Source organism: Carcharhinus amblyrhynchos, chromosome 7 (assembly GCF_965287045.1).
Source record: "Carcharhinus amblyrhynchos chromosome 7, sCarAmb.v2.hapA, whole genome shotgun sequence".
NCBI classification, from domain to species: Eukaryota; Metazoa; Chordata; class Chondrichthyes; order Carcharhiniformes; family Carcharhinidae; genus Carcharhinus; species Carcharhinus amblyrhynchos.
The window spans coordinates 21,334,423-21,351,845 of NC_137330.1; the positions used below are offsets into that span (position 1 = coordinate 21,334,423).

At 41.3% G+C, this 17,423-nt stretch overlaps 1 protein-coding gene across 1 annotated transcript in view; it reads right to left on the bottom strand.

Moving 5' to 3' along the window:
- The window catches only part of lrrc1 (leucine rich repeat containing 1), a 402,129-nt gene that overhangs the window by 38,525 nt on the left and 346,181 nt on the right, over nt 1-17,423 (bottom strand). Inside the window, exons 28-31 of the mRNA XM_080192020.1 lie at nt 6,051-6,122; nt 5,869-5,955; nt 5,703-5,762; nt 572-616 (exon numbers count right to left, since the gene is read on the bottom strand). Coding sequence (XP_080048146.1) covers nt 572-616; nt 5,703-5,762; nt 5,869-5,955; nt 6,051-6,122 — 264 coding nt within the window. The remainder of the gene's footprint in view (nt 1-571; nt 617-5,702; nt 5,763-5,868; nt 5,956-6,050; nt 6,123-17,423) is intronic.

The following is a 17,423-nucleotide window of genomic DNA, read 5'->3' on the forward strand; positions in this document are numbered from 1 at the left end:
TCCCCATAACCCCATGTATTTATCCCGCTAAGCCTCCTACCTACACATCTCAGGGCATTAAGGACAATTTAGCATGGCTAGTCCAGGTAAGCTGCACATCTTTGGACTGTGGGAAGAAACCCAAACAGACACAGACAGAATGTGCAAACTCCACCCAAGTTTGGAATCAAACCCAGGTCCCTGCCACTGTGAGGCAGTTGTGCCGTGCACAGTGAAATGTGTATGTTTTGTTTAAGCACATCAACAAAGGTAATCATTCAGATCATAAAACCATAGAAATGTTACAGTGCAGAAAGAGGCTATTCAGCCCATCGTGTCTGCACCAGTCAAAAAAAAGAAAGAATCGAGCCGTTCAGTTTAAACCCATTTTCCAGCATTTAGTCCATGGTCTTCAGGTTCCAGAACTTCCAAGTACCTTCTGAAGCACTAACAAGGTTATCATTTTTGGCATCCCACAGCAAAATCAGAACAACTGTAATCCAACATGGTTTATTCTGAGTGCCAAATACTCAACGTACCCTCTCCAGAAAATCTGATTGTACTCATTTATCAGACCAGAAATAATACTCACATATTTGGTTTCTCTCCCAGCTGATTTTGGCGTGGGACTAATGCGCTAGAAAGGAAAAATATTCTAGAATTATCTCACAGTTGAAATGGAGAGAAGCAGTATTCTTCTTCAATGGCTTGAGGTAATTATTTCAGAATTGGTACAAACAACTATTAACCTGCTGACTTCAAAATAGGTCAGCAAAGCTTAGCAAAGGCAGTACAACTTCTCAAAAGAATTGCAATTTGTTAGAGCCCTCAAATTAGACTTGAAAACACAGGACAGAATTTTCTAGAATTTTTGTACTAAGTGTCAACTCAGGTGGGAAAAGCAGTGCGCTGTCTGTTGGCTCTTCCTGTCCATACTCTTTTGACACTCGGTTAGAGCTCGCCCTGCGAACAACCTCAGCCTTTAAAGGATTGGTCCTTCAAAAGGGAGCACCGATCTAACACAAATAAAAATAAGAACAAGGATTCCCTCCCCATGGACACAGTGACCCCCCCCCCACACCCCCCAAACACATGGACACAAGACACACCTCCCTCCATGATGCGCAATCTCCCATGGACACAGGAAACCCCCACCATGACCAAATCAGGGAAGCCCATCCACCCCAACAGACCTCCTCAGCAGAAGCCCCCGTCCCTTGACATTGCCCATTGGGGCCACAGTGCCGTGCCAGGGTACTGCCTGGGCATAACCTTCCCCTCGGCAGCCTTGGCTGTGGTATTTTTAAAGGGTTGCCTGCAGACCATGAAGGTACAAACGAAGAAGGCTGTTAAGATGGACTGAGATAAAAGCAAAGTACTGCGGATGTTGAAATCTGCAACAAAAACAGAAAATGCTGGCCTGACAGCATATGTGGGGAGAGAATAGAGCCAACGTTTTAAGTCTAGATGACCCTTCATCAGAGCTAAGAGCAGAGAGATTCAGCAGGGATTTATACTACTGGGGCAGAGTGCAGGGGGGGAAGGGATGTGGAATTGGACAAAGGGAATGTAAACGATACAGAAGGCTGAGAAGGTGCTAAGGGCGTCCATTAAATGATCAGAATTCAAGAACGGCAGAACAGACTGTTAAAGGACTGCCTGAGGAACGTGCCAGTTGCACTGAAGGATGGGGGTTGGGGGGGATGCCTGTGGAAAGAAGGAAAACTCGAATGGAGAAGTGAAAAAATAGAAGTGAAAAAAGGATTATAAAATAGTTGAATGAGGTGGAATGAAATGGAATAAAATAAATGGAAGTGGGGTGAAGCTGGAGGAGAAAGTTCATCCTCTGAAGTTGAAAAAGTTGTTAGGATAGACTGCTCATTTGCCCGCACAAAAGGCCGATGGAGTCATTAAGATGTAACATAATCAGTCCCTTAAAATGAATTGTTCCAACTAGGAATAATGGGAATACACAACACCAGCAGATTCTCTTCACAGATCTCCATTTGGCAAAGTTGTTGTACACTTCATCCATATGTCATGAAATCTAAACATGGTGGGATAATAGCATGGGAAGCCCGCTAATGGTATTAAAATGTATGGTAATGGTATGGTAACCTTTCATGGCAGAAATCCAATTACATCATTGGCACGGGTGGGTGGAGTGGCAGGGATGTGCTGGAAGGACACATGAGTAGAACGGGTAGTCCAGGTGGGATAAAAGCTATTTGGGGGTGTCTCATTGAATTTTCTACCATTCCCATCCACTAAAAACAGAAAATGCCGGCCACAATCTAAGGACTTCATTGTTCTTAGTTTATCACATTTTGGAAAATGCTCTGTTCTATCCTTTCTAAATCCAAAGTGGACTACCTCACATTTGCCTACATTAAAATCCATTTGCCACAGTTTCATTCGTTCCATCAATCAATATCTCTGTAATTTAATGTTTCAATCAGCATTGCTTACAATATGGGGAGGTGTTGGCCTAGTTGTATTGTTTGTAGACTATCCATCCAGAAACTCAGCTAATATTCTGAGGATCCGGGTTCGAATCCCGCCACGGCAGATGGTGGAATTTGAATTCAACTTTTAAAAATCTGGAATTAAGAATCAACTGATGACCATGAAACCACTGCCAATTATCGGAGATCTGGTTCACTAACGTACTTTAGGGAAGGAAATCTGCCATCCTTGGGGGAGAAAAGAGCTGATGTTTCGAGTCCAGATGACCTTTTGTCAGCTTTGACAAAAACGGTCACCTTGACTCGAAACATTAGCTCATTTCTCTCCTTACAGATGCTGCCAGACCTGCTGAGATTTTCCAGCATTTTCTCTTTTGGTTTCAGATTCCAGTATTCGCAGTAATTTGCTTTTATTTTAATCTGCCATCCTTACCTGTTCTGGCCTACGTGTGACTCCAGAACAAGTGGTTGACTCTCAACTGCCCTTTGAACAAGGGAAGGACATTAAATGCTGGCCAGCTAGTGACTCCCACATCCATGAATGAATAAAAAAATGCATTCATGTCTTATTGATTACAAAAAATCCTCACTCTGTGAAAGCGTGAGTGGAATGAGGGTTGTATTGAGAGCTTTTATCTGAAGAACACAGATTTTTGCAGTGTCATTTACTGAACAAGGTACACAAAAACAAAGACCCAGGATTGAGCTGCATTATTAATTGGTGGCTTTATGAGACTTCCCATCATTGTAACTGCCATTGTGCCATTTACTGGTTTAATAATGTATTCTGTATTCAGCCAATTTAAATAGTAAAAACGTATAAGAACTAATTTGACAACTATTTATCATTTTAGCTTTTAATTTGGATGAATAATTGAGAAACCTTTTAGACAGAATAGCAAGGAAAAAATGCTTTAAAATGTGTAGGGAGTCTAATTGGTTTTATGAACGTTTGAAAGGGACTTTTAAAAGGTTTCTTTAATTGTAAAGTGATTGTTTGTAATTTATTTGAATAAGTTTATGGGCAGCACAGTAGCACAGTGGTTAGCATTACTGCTTCACAGCTCCAGGGACCTGGGTTCGATTCCTGGCTTGGGTCACTGTCTGTGTGGAGTTTGTACATTCTCCTCGTGTCCAACGAGGGGCATACACGCGATGGGTCGTACTAGTGCTGCTCTTGGTTGTTCGAGATTGGCCTAGTGCTTCATGTCGTTAGTGCGTGCCTAAACTGGACCAGATACTGGGCAAGACGACAGCTCAGTGACTATCGCTGATTGCTGTGCAGACACATGGATTTGGGCCGGTGTCTGTGGGAGTTTGCACATTCTCCCCGTGCTTGCGTGGGTTTTCTCCAGGTGCCCCGGTTTCCTCCCACACCCCAAAGATGTGCTGTTAGGCTGACTGGCAGGAATAAATTGTCCCTAAATCAGTTTCCCTCAATCTGGATGGCCATAAAACATTAGACAGGGGTCGTGGGTGGAGAGGGGGACTGGTGGTGTTGAGATGGTGGCGTGGGCTCGTTGGGCCGAAGGGCCTGTTTCCTGGGCTGATTTTGTTCTTTGTTCTTTGTCTGTGTGGGTTTCCTCCAGGTGCTCTGGTTTCCTCCCACAGTCCAAAGACGTATGGGTTAGGTTGATTGGCTGTGCTAAAATTGCCTCTTAGTGTCCTGAGATGCGTAGGTTAGAGGGATTAGTGGACAAATATGTAGGAACATGGGGGTAGGGCCTGTGTGTATTGTGGTTGGTGCAGACTAGATGGGCCAAATGGCCTCCTTCTGCACTGTAGGGCTTCTATGATTTCTACGAATAAGAAATACTGTTCATGGAGTCTGGTAACCATTGATGTAAAAGCAATACCAACAGGAAGGAAGTTAAAACCAAAGTTATGTGGCCAGATACAAAGAAGAGAGACAAAAAAGCCTAAAGGCTGCACAGATACTGACAGAAAGAGATAACTGACAAAGACATTGAATCCTTGGGAGGGCAAGAAGAAAATCACTACTAAAAAGAAGTCAAACTTCCCGTTTGGCAGAAAAGGAGACAGGAATTGCCTTTTGGTGCTAATGTGGAAGCTGGCCAAAAAGGTTTAATACATGGAAGGTTGGCAAATACCTCAGAGGTGCTTAAGAGCTTTAACAGAAGCAGCATAACTGCTTCTGGCTATTATTGCTTGGTTGATAGAAAAATAACCCTGGAAAGTTACACAATTAATACTTTTGTGTCCCAAAGTTTTTAAGAAGCGTGCCTTGCTGATAGAACCATAGCATCTCTGCAGTGCACATTTGGCCCATCGAGTCGGCACCTTCTACTCTATCTCCGTAACCCCACACAGTTACCATGGCTAATCCACCTAATCTATATATCTTTGGACACGGAGGGGCAACTTAACAGGGCCTATTCCACCTAACCAGTACATCTTTGGGCTGTGTGAGAAAACTGGATGAAATCACACAGATTCGGGGAGAACATGCAAACTCCACACAGATAGTTAGCCGACGCCGGAACTGAACTCAGGTTCCTGGCACTGTGTGGCAACAGTGTTAACCACTTGTGCCACTGTGATACCTGATGATAATCAAAATCATTAAACCGGGATATAAAAGTTGTTGTTAATGAATAAATAATAATGATTTGCTACACAGTGCTACACTGCAGGGATCGGTGCAGATGATTGTGTTGTGTAAAGTGTAGCTTTGTTCTATTTAAAGTTAAATATATCATTTTCATTTGAAGTATTATTTGCCTGTTAACTCACATTGATTCTGATTTGTGGTAACATACAAGTTAGGAACTGTGAAATCTTGTTGGTAATTCCTTCATGTGGGGGAGCATTTGGCAATTACGTTTATTTTGCTTTATGGTTTCCGATGGGTATTGTAACACAATGTTACTTAATAACAACAGTGCTACAAAAATAAGGTCACCTTAATTTTCAATATCAAATTGTACAGCAAAACAGGACAGCAGAATAAAAAGTTCAGGAACCTGGAATGATTGAGTATGTTAACAACAGATGAATTAAGAAATGACATTACAATTTTACTGTATAGAGATTTGAAAGTATAAGTGAAATCACAAACAGTGAATCAGCATTTGATTATATTCTTATTGCAAGAACAATATAAGTATTCATTGGTGCAAAATTGTATCAAAGTTTATTTCTGCAAATCGACTTTGTCTCACTTATCAGATTCGGCAAAAACATCATACCTTCCAGGCACATGCAAGTTTGAAAGTTCACGTATTAACACTCACGTACTTTATACGCTTTTGAGTCCTGTGGCTTCTGTAAGGACTTGGGAGTAGAGCTTGAGCTGCGCTAGAAGAGAGGAGGGTGAAACGTGAGGAACATGTGTTTGGTGGGAGGAGGGAGTAAGGTGGAAACAGGAAAGAAAACTAAAATATTTGCTCAATTTGTTCATTACCATTGGCAATGGATCCTCTAATAATTGTTCAATAGTAGCATACAGTTCCTCAGACTGCTGCCTGAGACTCTCAGATTCAATCAGGAACTGTGTGAAAGTAAAGGGTGTTATACATATTAGTTGCACAATCACAAAATCAAAATACCAGCAATAATAGTCAATGTTGTTTCCGTGAAGCTTACTTGTGAATGGGTTTTCTCAGACATGTTGACTGCTGCAGATTCCTCTGAGTCACTGATTGCTTCATCAATTGCCTATTGAAAAGAAAAGCAAAATCCTTCACAAGCAAGCTCTAGCCTGATTAAGAAGTGTGTATCTCAATCATTTACTCATACAACCCTTTTCCAATCCCATCTCCCAAACACCACGTCACGACAGCACAGTAGTTAACGCTGCTGTCTCACAGTGCCAGGGACCTGGGTTCAATACCCAGCTTGGGTCACTGGCTGTGGCGAGTGTGCCCGTTCTCCCTGTATCTGCGTGAGTTTCCTCCAGGTGCTCCAGTTTCCTCCCACAGTCTGAAAGATGTGCTGGTTAGGTGCAATGGCCATGCTAAATTCTCTGTGTACTTGAACAGGTGCACGAGTGTCGCGACTAGGGGATTTTCACAGTAACTTCATACAGTGTTAGTGTAAGTCTACTTGTGACACTAATAAATACACTTTAAAACCAACTCAGATTTTTCTATCCCGTGTTTTTGTAGCACAAGGAAACACACTGTAATGCAGTAAGTGAGAATGTCCATCCATTAACTGGACCATGCTTAGACTGAATATCAGCAGCATTTTCTTCTCTAAAAGTGGAATACATGATCCACACACCAAAGGGATAGGCCAGATGGGCTGAGTGGTCTTTCTCATTCTTTCTTTACATTTTTGAGCATTGCAGAATCTGCTGTGAAAGAACTTGTTTAGGCGCTGCATTGAGTGAGATTATTAAATGTCAGCAATAACACAGCAATCTTCATCACTAACCTCTGCCTGAACACTTCCAAAAAAAAAGACATCTAATGGCTCAGCTGCTCAATAATGGGGCAGCATGGTGGCACAGTGGTTAGCACTGCAGCCTCACAGTGCCAGAGACCTGGGTTTGATTCCCCGCTTGAGTCACTGTCTGTGTGGAGTTGGCACGTTCTCCCCTGTCAGCGTGGATTTCCTCTGGGTGCTCTGGTTTCCTCCCACAGTCTGAAAGACGTGTTGGTTAGGTGCATTGACCCGAACAGGTGCTGAAGTGTGTTGAGTAGGAGAATTTCAAAGTAACTTCATTGCAGTGTTAATATAAGCCTTACTTGTGATTAATAATTTTTTTTTATTTTAAATCAAATGAGTATTTAATAGGCTCTGTTTTCACTCATTCATATAATCCCCAACCTGTGTCTGAACTAAATATTTGAAAAGAGTGAGGTTTTGTGGTGCAGTGGATGGTGTCCCTGCGTCTGAGCCAGAAGCTCTGGCTTTGAGTTCCACACAGGATTTCATGGTCAATGAAGGTACACTTTCCGCTGCCTCAGCAAAGCAGCCACCATAATTAAGGGTGCCACGCATCCCGGACATTCTCTCTTCCACCTTCTTCTTCAGGAAAAAGATACAAAAGTCTGAGGTCATGCATCAAACGACTCAAGAACAGCTTCTTCCCTGCTGCTGTCAGACTTTTGAATGAAGTTTGCATTAAATTGATCTTTCTCTAGCCGAGCTATGACTGTAACACTACATTCTGCACTCTCTCGTTTCCTCCTCCATGAACAGTATGTTTTGTCTGCAGAGTGTGCAAGAAACAATACTTTTCACTGTATGTTAATACATGTGACAATAATAAATCAAATCAAATCAAATTAAACAACGCAGTCAAATGGGTTGAGTTATCAAGTTGCAAATCCTTCCAACACATGCCAGTGGTAAGGGCGCAAGAGTGGGAGATACTCCTCCTCAGCCATGTGCTGGAAAGAACATTGGAATATCTATCACCACAATCCATAGCTCCAGGCTTCAGCATATTAAAATGTATGTTGCCATAGCAATTCGGACACAAATTGAGTGAACTGTAACATCGCACCACCAAGAATTAAAACCATGAAAATTCTAATATACTCGAGCAAAATGGGCTCAAGTTTAATTAAGAAAACTAAAAATTTGAAGTTTGAAAATTTTTAAATGTGAAAAATTTAAGAAAATTAGCAAATCAAAAAAAAACAGAGAAATGGAGTTAAAAATGAAATCAAACTGAGCAAAAATACAACAAATACAACAAAAAAATACAACATTAATGAACCAGATGGAGGCAAAGAGAGAGGAGCTTGTTAACTGGGTTAGCAAGCCCAGGGCTAATACATAAACTGATCTCCCCAAAGGGTAGATCCTCTGCTCATTTCCCTACGTCTTACAGTCTTGCACAAATTTGAGGCATCTAACTTCATTGTTCTCTTTCTCCCTCTTGGTCAGCATCATTCTTATCTTCGCTTTATCACCTCTTTCACCAAGCTGGCGTGTCTTAGAATATTGTCAGTCCGACTTTGTTGCCTTTCGTCGATGATATTCACTAACGATCATTCCTCCTCTGCCATTGTGGGAACTTCTTCACTTTAGCGGTCTCTCCTACTGACATGCTCAGTCCTTCTGCGGAAACACATTCCACAACTTTCTAGTCTTTGAATGTCTGCCACTAGTAGTAATTACAATTTTCCAATTTTCATGTACTTGACATGATGGAGATTCCAGTATTTAAAGTTGAGGCAATAACCTGGAAATTTGTTGGAGCTGGACATCTCACAGCATGTCACATTATTGTTAGACATTTTTCCACATCCTTCTGCTCAGAAGTGCTTTGTCCTATAAGTTGCCCGAAGTGTAAATTGATACCAATGCAACAAGACACCTGGAACTTTAATGAACAATAGGATAAACAGTCCATTACCCTAACTGATAGGAATTAATAATTAAGAAGAAATTACAAAGGAAGAGACAGGGAGAATTACAGTTAATCCAGTTGCAGACAGATAACGAGCAGGAAAGAAAGATTGGATTGAATGAGAAAAGGAACCAACAAAAATCATTAAAATTTCTAGTAATAATTTATGACCTGTAGGAATGAGACTTCAGTTAAAATCATTCCCTCTCGGGGTCAGAGGGGTTGAGTGGCATTGCTGAAACATTAATTCCTTCATTAACAAGATATGTAAGTTGTTAAATTCCAACTCTAGCTTTCTGCGGTGAGATTAATGGCCAACTTGTGCAAATGCAACAATTTCATAAAAATCAGTGAGAGCCGAGCAACCGTGCCTTGAGGGGGAAACAGTACGAGGATGAGTTAGAATCAGAGTATGAGCTAAGAATGAAAAAATCCTGTCTATCTAATTTGACTGAACTTTTTAAAGAGTGGATGAAGACAACGTTGGTCAAGGTAATACGGTATATATTGAATATAAGGATTTTGGAAGATATTGAACAAAATCCCACACAAATGGCTAGATGGAAGTCCATGGAATTAAGAGGAAAGTGGCAGTATGAATACAAAGTTGGTGCAGTGATAGGAAGCGAAAGGTTGTGGTGGATGGATAGTTTTCAAACCAGTAGTGTAGTGATGCATCCCTAGCCTCAGTTTTTGTTCCATTACTCTTTGGCGTATGAAGCAGAATTTTAAAGTTTGAAAGTGTTACAAAATGACAGATAATGTTTCACGGCTTGGTTTCTACGGCTCTCTCTTCAGGTAACTTGTGATCTAATCTATATGGAGAAGGTTTCCTTCTACTCATGTATGGCTCAAGTAGATTTTTTCCAAAATGACTTTATTCATCCTATACAAATAATCAGTTTCAAGGTAAGTACATCTGTGTTGTGAACAGGCTAGTTCCACTTTCTACAGAGTCTCTAACTCATGACTGCTGGTGTCCCTGTTACATAATGATACGCATTACCATCTTTCTAGTTCTAATCTCTCCCACAAAGCGGAACAACTTCTCAGCGTCTACTCCATGAAGCTCACTGAGAATCCTATAGGTCTCAATAAGGTTGCCATTCATTCTTCTAAACTCCAATGATTAGCAGTCCAACCTACTCAACTTCTCCTCAGAAGTAATGCCCTCCATACCCAAGATCAACCTAGTGAATTTTTTGTAGGCTGCCTGCAATGCCAATATATCTTTCCTTAGGTAAGGGAACCAAAACTGTTCACAGTACTCCAGGTGTGAACAGCTGACTTGAGGATTTTCTTCACTCAGAATGATCAGGATCTGGAACTGAAAAAGTACTGGAAGTGAATTCCACCAATGATTTTAAGAACATAAGAAATAGGAGCAGGAGTAGGCCATCCAGCCCTTCGAGCCTGCCCCGCCATTCAATAAGATCATGGCTGATCTGTCGTGTCTCAGTTCCACATTCCCGCCCTCTCCCCATAACCCTTAATCCCCTCGCTTATCAAAAACCCATCAACCCACGTCTTAAAAATATTTAGCGAGGCAGCCTCCACCACCTCAACGGGCAGAGAATTCCAGAGGTTCACCACCCTTTGAGTGAAGAAGTTCCTCCTCAACTCCGTTCTAAACCACCCCCCCTTTATCTTGAGGCTGTGCCCCCTAGTCCTACTGTCCTTTCTGAGTGGGAAGAGCCTCTCCACCTCTATCCTATCCATCCCATTCATCATCTTATACGTCTCAATGAGATCTCCCCTCATTCTTCTAAACTCTAATGAGTACAAGCCTAGTTTATTCAGCCTCTCCTCATAGCTCAACCCCCTCAGTATCAAAAGACATTGGACAGGTATTTGAAAATGAAGAGCTTACAAAGTAATAGATGAAAAAACAGGGACGTGTAGCTCAGCTATTTCAAAAAGATGACACAACTAGTCTTTCAAAGAGCCAGCATAGGAACGATGGGTAAAATGGTCTCCTACTGTGCTCTAGGTTCCCATGATTGGGTAATTCTATGTTTACATGGAGCATATAGTTTAATGTAGCATTAACAGCAAAAAGCATGTGTTAAACCATCGACAATCACCACAATTGCTGGAGTATTCTGCATTCATTCCTTCTCAATTAATGGTATGCTTTGTCTGTATAATGCATAAGAAACAATATTTTTCACTGTATACCAATACAAGTGATAATAATAAATCAAGTTAAAAATTAAAATGGTTGTGTAGATGGCAGTTATCTCAAGACTGCAATCTCATCTCTAATTTTCTATTGCTTGCAAAGCAAACGGTCTTCACTTGCATGATCATTTGAACCTGTTCAATAAAATCACAAGGTTACCTTTTATTATATGGACCTGTGCCTGATTTAACTGGATTATATGTCAATGTCACCTCAGTTTATGTCAATTGCCTCAGTTTAAATCTCTATTGTCAGTTTTTTCACAAGCATAACAGAAAATCGTTCCTTTCACTGACTAGATGGGAACGCAAACAGCTCTTCAAAACACAAGAAACTATTTTGATTCATTTCGAACAGTATCTGGTTGTACTGTAGCTACCCCTGCTGGTCAGGTCAAGTAATGACCTCATGATGGCGAAATAGAAATCCAAATATTCCAATAACAGTAGTTGTACTTTTAACATGGTCAAATATCTTAAAGCACTGCACAGGAGAGTTAGCAGAAGAAGTGTCTGTTGAAGAAGGAGACAGAGTTTAAACAAAGTAGAGGTTTAGGGAGCAAAATTGTGAGCTTGAAGCTGAGACAACTGAAGACCCAGTCACTGACATAAAAGCAAAATACTGCAGATGCTGGAATCTGAAACTGAAAGAGAAAACGCTGGAAAATCTCAGCAGGTCTGGCAGCATCTGTAAGGAGAGGAAAAAAAATCTGATGTTTCGAGTCTAGACGTCCAAAGCTTTGACAAAGCACCATCTGGACTCGAAACATCAGCTCTTTTCTCTCCTTACAGATGTTGCCCAGACCTGCTGACATTTTCCAGCATTTTCTTTTTTGGGCGCAGTCACCAATGTTGGATCAGAAGAAATTAGGGATGCACAAGAGGCCAGAATTGATGAAATATAACATTTTTAAAAGTTTGCAGTACTTAGAGGGAGAGGGAAGGGTGAGCCTACGGAGGGAATTAAATAGAAAGATGATCATTCCGAATTGGAGATGTTGTTGGACCAGGAATTGCAGCAAGCAAAGGCATAACAGGAGAAAGGCACCTGATGCAAGTCAGGAAAGAGGCAGCACAGGTTTACAGGGGGGTGGTAGCTGAGATGGATGGTCAGGAAACTATCAGATTGCTGGGTCCAATCATTAGAAAATCATAGAAGAACGTTTCAGCAGCAGATAGGCTGAGGAATGGGCAGATATGGACGACATTATAACAGCGCAAGCAAGGGATCGAGAGAATACAGGCTTGTTGAGCAACAAATAATGGTCATGGAGGGCAATGCAGACTAGGGAACAGAGTTTATGGTGGAAGTGGCATAGTGGCACAATGGTTAGCACTGCTGCTTCACTGCTCCAGGGTCCTGGATTCGATTCCCGGCTTGGGTCACTGTCTGTGTGGAGTTTGCACATTCTCCTCGTGTCTGCGTGGCTTTCCTCTGGGTGCTCTGGTTTCCTCCCACAGTTCAAAGATGTGCGGGTTAGGTTAATTGGCCATGCTAAAATTGCCCTTACTGTCCTGAGATGCATAGGTTAGAGGGATTAATGGGTAAATATGTAGAGATATGGGGGTAGGGCCTGGGTGGGATTGTGGTCGGTGCAGACACGATGGGCTGAATGGCCTCTTTCTGTACTGCAGGTTTTCTATGATTCTACAATGGCTCCAGTCTCCTGTTCATGCAACATTGGATGTAAAGCGACATGGCAAATCAGATGTAGCTGAGGGAATCCAAGATAGGTGGTGATGAGGTAGAGTTGGGTGTCGTCAGTCAAATCCTGGAACTACCTCAATAACAGCATAATGGTTTTACCTATGCCATATGGACTGCTATGGTTCAAAAAGATGATCACATCATCTTCTCAAGGTAATTAGGGTTGGGCAACAAATGTCAGCCTCACCAGTGACACCCACGTGCCACAAAATAATTTTTAAAAATTGGTCATTGTGTTTTTTTTGATGATGTTGTCAAAGGGCAGGATGGATCCATAAGGAATGCTAGGACTAAACAATGTGAGAAGCTATTTCATTAACTTCCCTGACAATAGTTGGCTGAATAACAATAGAATAAGAAGTCTCACAATACCAGGTTAAAGTTCAACAAGTTTATTTGATAGTAAACCCACTATCAAATAAACTTGTTGGACTTTAACCTGGTGTTGTGAGACTTCTTACTGTGTTTATCCCAGTCCAACTCTGGCATCTCCATATCATGAATAACAATAGACACAGGTGAGAGCAGTCTGACTGGAAGCAGAAGGTCTGGTCAACCAAGTTGAAGACTGCAGAGTGATTGAGAAGGATGGAGGAAGATAGCTCAGTACAGTCTCAAAGGAGATGCCATTTGTAACTTTGATGAGGATTGTTCCAGTGTCATTGTGAGAGAGAAACACAATTGGAGAGATTCAAACCTGAAATTGCACAGAAAAAGGTCACTGATTTCAAGTTGACATGACATGCTGAAGGACATGTGGAGAGGAAGGGCAGTTTAGTGATGGGCTGGTTGTTTGCAATGGTAGGGTCATGGGTGGGTTTTCTTTTGAGGAGGGGTTGGTGACAATGGCAGGTTTGAAAAGGAGGGGGTAAAGGGGCTTGAAGCTAATATTGCAACCAGGAAGGGAAGCTTTCAGTGGGAATAGATCCAAGAGAGCAGAGGGTGGTTCTCGAGGATAAGATGAGAGCTCAGACAGGCAACTTATTCTTCCAGGTTTAGTGCCTAGAACTGAAAGTTGCACTTTAACTGTCATCTAACCAGAGCTCTGTACAACTGTGGCATAGTTCCCATCCCATTTCAGATGAAAGGGCAATATTCTTATTTTTAAACTTATTTTCTGTGCCTGGTCCCAGAATCTGTTTGCTCTTTACACCATTCAGAAGACACTTTCCTACATTTCGACTACTTTACCCACTCACTTTACTTACTTTCTGTTCCTGTAATATTATTCATTGTACCACCTAGCCTGGTCTTAACAATTTTTTTGTCTAATTCACTTGCAAATATGAAGAAAAATTAAATCCCTAGACTCCAGAAGCCGGAAGGATACCACTTGTTACATTCTGTCAATTTAATTATATATCCATTATCCATCCTCTCTGCTTCCCATCTCCAAATCAATACTCTATTCATGTCAATAAACGTCTCCAATTCCATTGTTAACAGTCTCAAATGTGAAATCTTATTGAATGCTTTCTGGAAGGCCATAGGCATCTCATATCTTCCAGAATAGCCACCTCCTCAAAATATTCAACCAGGTTCATTAGACATGACTTATCCTTTACAACTCTTTACTAGTTTGTTCTGATCAGTTCATACTGTCCAAGTGCTCAGTTACTCTGTCTCTAACAACATCTCCACAAATGATGTTGGACGAATTGACCTATCATTCCCGAGTTTCTATCTCCTCTTAAATAGTGAGAAGACATTGACAATTTTCCAAGCTAAAGGAACAATTACTGACCTCAGAGAATTTTGGAAAATCAAGACTGAAATATCAAAGAACTCCTAACCCGTTTCTTTCAATACTGTAGATGGAAAACTTTAGGTTTGAGATTTGTCAACCTCTTGTTGGATTATTTCTGTTATTATTATTTTTATTCCTAATAGGCTTTTTACTTTTAGTTCTTGACGTAACTCTGATACTTTATCCTCATTCTTTACTGTGAATTCCGGGTAAGAATTTGGCAAGTCTACCATCTGTCTTTAATGGACACACATTTCTGTATGCTACACTCGTTCTCCTAGTATACTTCTAAAAGGTTATAGCTCATGGAATAAAAAGAATAGTAGCAATGTGGATATAAACTGGCTGAAATAATATGATGTAGAGGTGCCGGCATTGGACTGGGGTAAACACAGTATTTACAGAATACTGATTAGAATGTAGCTGTAAAGATTTGCATTTTAATCAGTATTTTGTAAACTGTGTGTGACTTTATATGCCCTTCTCTGATCAGAACCTTCCAAACACCTGACGAAGGGACACCGTTTCCGAAAGCTTGTGAGAATACTATCAAATGAACTGGTTGGACTGTAACCTGGTGTTGTGAGACTTCTTACTGAAATAATAGGAAGCAGAGAGTCAATGGATATTTTTCAGGCTGGAGGAAGCAATGTAGTGGAGTTCCCCAGGAGTTGGTATTAGGACTCTTGCTTTCCTGATATATGTTAATGATCTAGATCTTGGTGTGCAGGGAATAATTTCGAAGTTTGTGAATGATACAAAACTTGAAAGTATCTAAAGGGGACAATAGAACTAAAAAGGACAGAGCCAATTTGCTGCAGTGGGCAGATGGGTGACAAATGATGTTGAATGTGGAGAAGTGTGAGATGATGCATTTTGATAGAAACAACATGGAAAGACAATATAAAATATAGAGTCATAAAGTCATAGAGGTTTACAGCATGGGAAATAGGCCCTTGGCCCAACTTGTCCATACCACCCTTTTTTTAAACACCTAAGCAAATCCCAATTGTTCGCATTTGGCCCATATCCCTCGATATCCATCTTACCCATGTAACTGTCTAAATAGTTTTTAAAAGACAAAATTGTACCCGCCACTACTACTATCTCTGGCAGCTTATTCCATGATGTGGAGATGCTGGCATTGAACTGGGGTAAACAAAGTAAGAAGTCTCACAACACCAAGTTAAAGTCCAACAGGTTTATTTGGTAGCACAAGCCACTAGCTTTTGGAGCGCTGCCCCTTCATTAGGTGAGTGGGATTTCAGTTCACAAACAGGGCATATAAAGAGGGTTACAGATAGTGTGACATGAACCCAAGATCCGGTTGAGGCCGTCCTCATGTGTGCAGAACTTGAACCAAGTTCCCTTGAACCAAGTGTGCGGAACTTGAACTACACCATCTGTAACCACCATGACTTGACTGGGCTTGTAAAATTTCACTAACTGTCCTGTCTGGAGACAATACACATCTCTTTAACCTGTGCTTAACCTTCTCTCCACTCACATTGTCTGTATCTTTAAGACTTGATTACCTGTAAAGACTCGCATTCCAACCATTATTTTGTAAATGAGTTTGTGCCTTTATATGCCCTGTTTGTGAACCGAAATCCCACTCACCTGATGAAGGGGCAAGCTCGTGGCTTGTGCTACCAAATAAACCTGTTGGAATTTAATCTGATGTTGTGAGACTTCTTACTGAGGCTATTCCAGACACTCACCGCTCTGTGTGAAAAAATTGCCCCTCTGGACACTTTTGCATCTCTCCCCTCTCTCCTTAAACCTATGTCCTCTGTTTTAGACCCCTCTATCTTTGGGTAATATATTGACTATCGAGCAGATCTACACCCCTCATTATGTTATTAACTTTTATAAGATCACCCTTCAGCCTTCTACGCACCAGAGAAAAAAATCCCAGTCTATCCAGCCTCTCCCTATAACTCAAAACATCAAGTCCCAGTAGCATCCTAGTAAATATTTTCTGCACTCTTTCTAGTTTAATAATATTTTTTCTATAATAGAGTGAACAGAACTGTACACAGTATTCCAAGTGTGGCCTTACCAATGCCTTGTACAACTTCAACAAGACGTCCCAATTCTGGCATTCAATGTTCTGACCAATGAAACCAAGCATGCTGAATGCCTTCTTCACCACTCTGTGACTCCACTTTCAAGGAGCTATGAACATGTACCCTTAGATTTTTTTCTTCTATAACTCTCCCCAACGCCCTACCATTAACTGAGTAAGTCCTGCCCTGGTTCAATCTACGAAAATGCATTTTGTCGCATTTGTCTAAATTAAACTCCATCTGCCATTCATCAACCCACTGGCCCAATCTGAGTAAAAATCTTAAGGGGATGGAGGAACAGGGGAACCTGGGTTATACGCGCACAGGTCATTGAAGGATAGGTAGCAAGAGCAATTAGTAAAGCTTATTGCATCCTGGATTTTATTAACATGGGATTAGCATTCAAGAGCAAGGAGATTATGTAAGACACTAGTTAGACCTCAGCTGGAACACTGTGTACAGTTCTGGGCGCCACACTAGAAGAAGGATGTGAACACATTGGCAAGGTTGCTGTAGAGGTTTACAAGAATGAGAAGCTTCTGTTATTAGGATAGAATGGAGAGCTTGAAACTGTTCTATCCAGAGAAAAGAAGGCCAAGAGGAAATTCATAGGGGTGTTCAAAATCGTGACAGGACTGGGTAGCGAGAAACTGATCCCATTTAATAAAGGATTAAGAACAAGAGGGCACTGATTTAAAGTAACTTTCAGAAGAAGCAAATGGGATATGAACAAAGCTTTATCGCATAGCAAGTGGCTCGGGTCTGGAGTACACTACCTGGAACTGTGGTGAAGGCAGGTTCAATCAAGGCATTCAAGGGGGCATAATGATTTGAATAGAAACAATGTGCAGGGGAATCGGGTAAAGGCAGAGGAATGGCACTGCTCACAATGGTCATTGGGAAAGATGTGCTGAATGGCCTCTTTTGGTGTTGCAACAATTCTGTG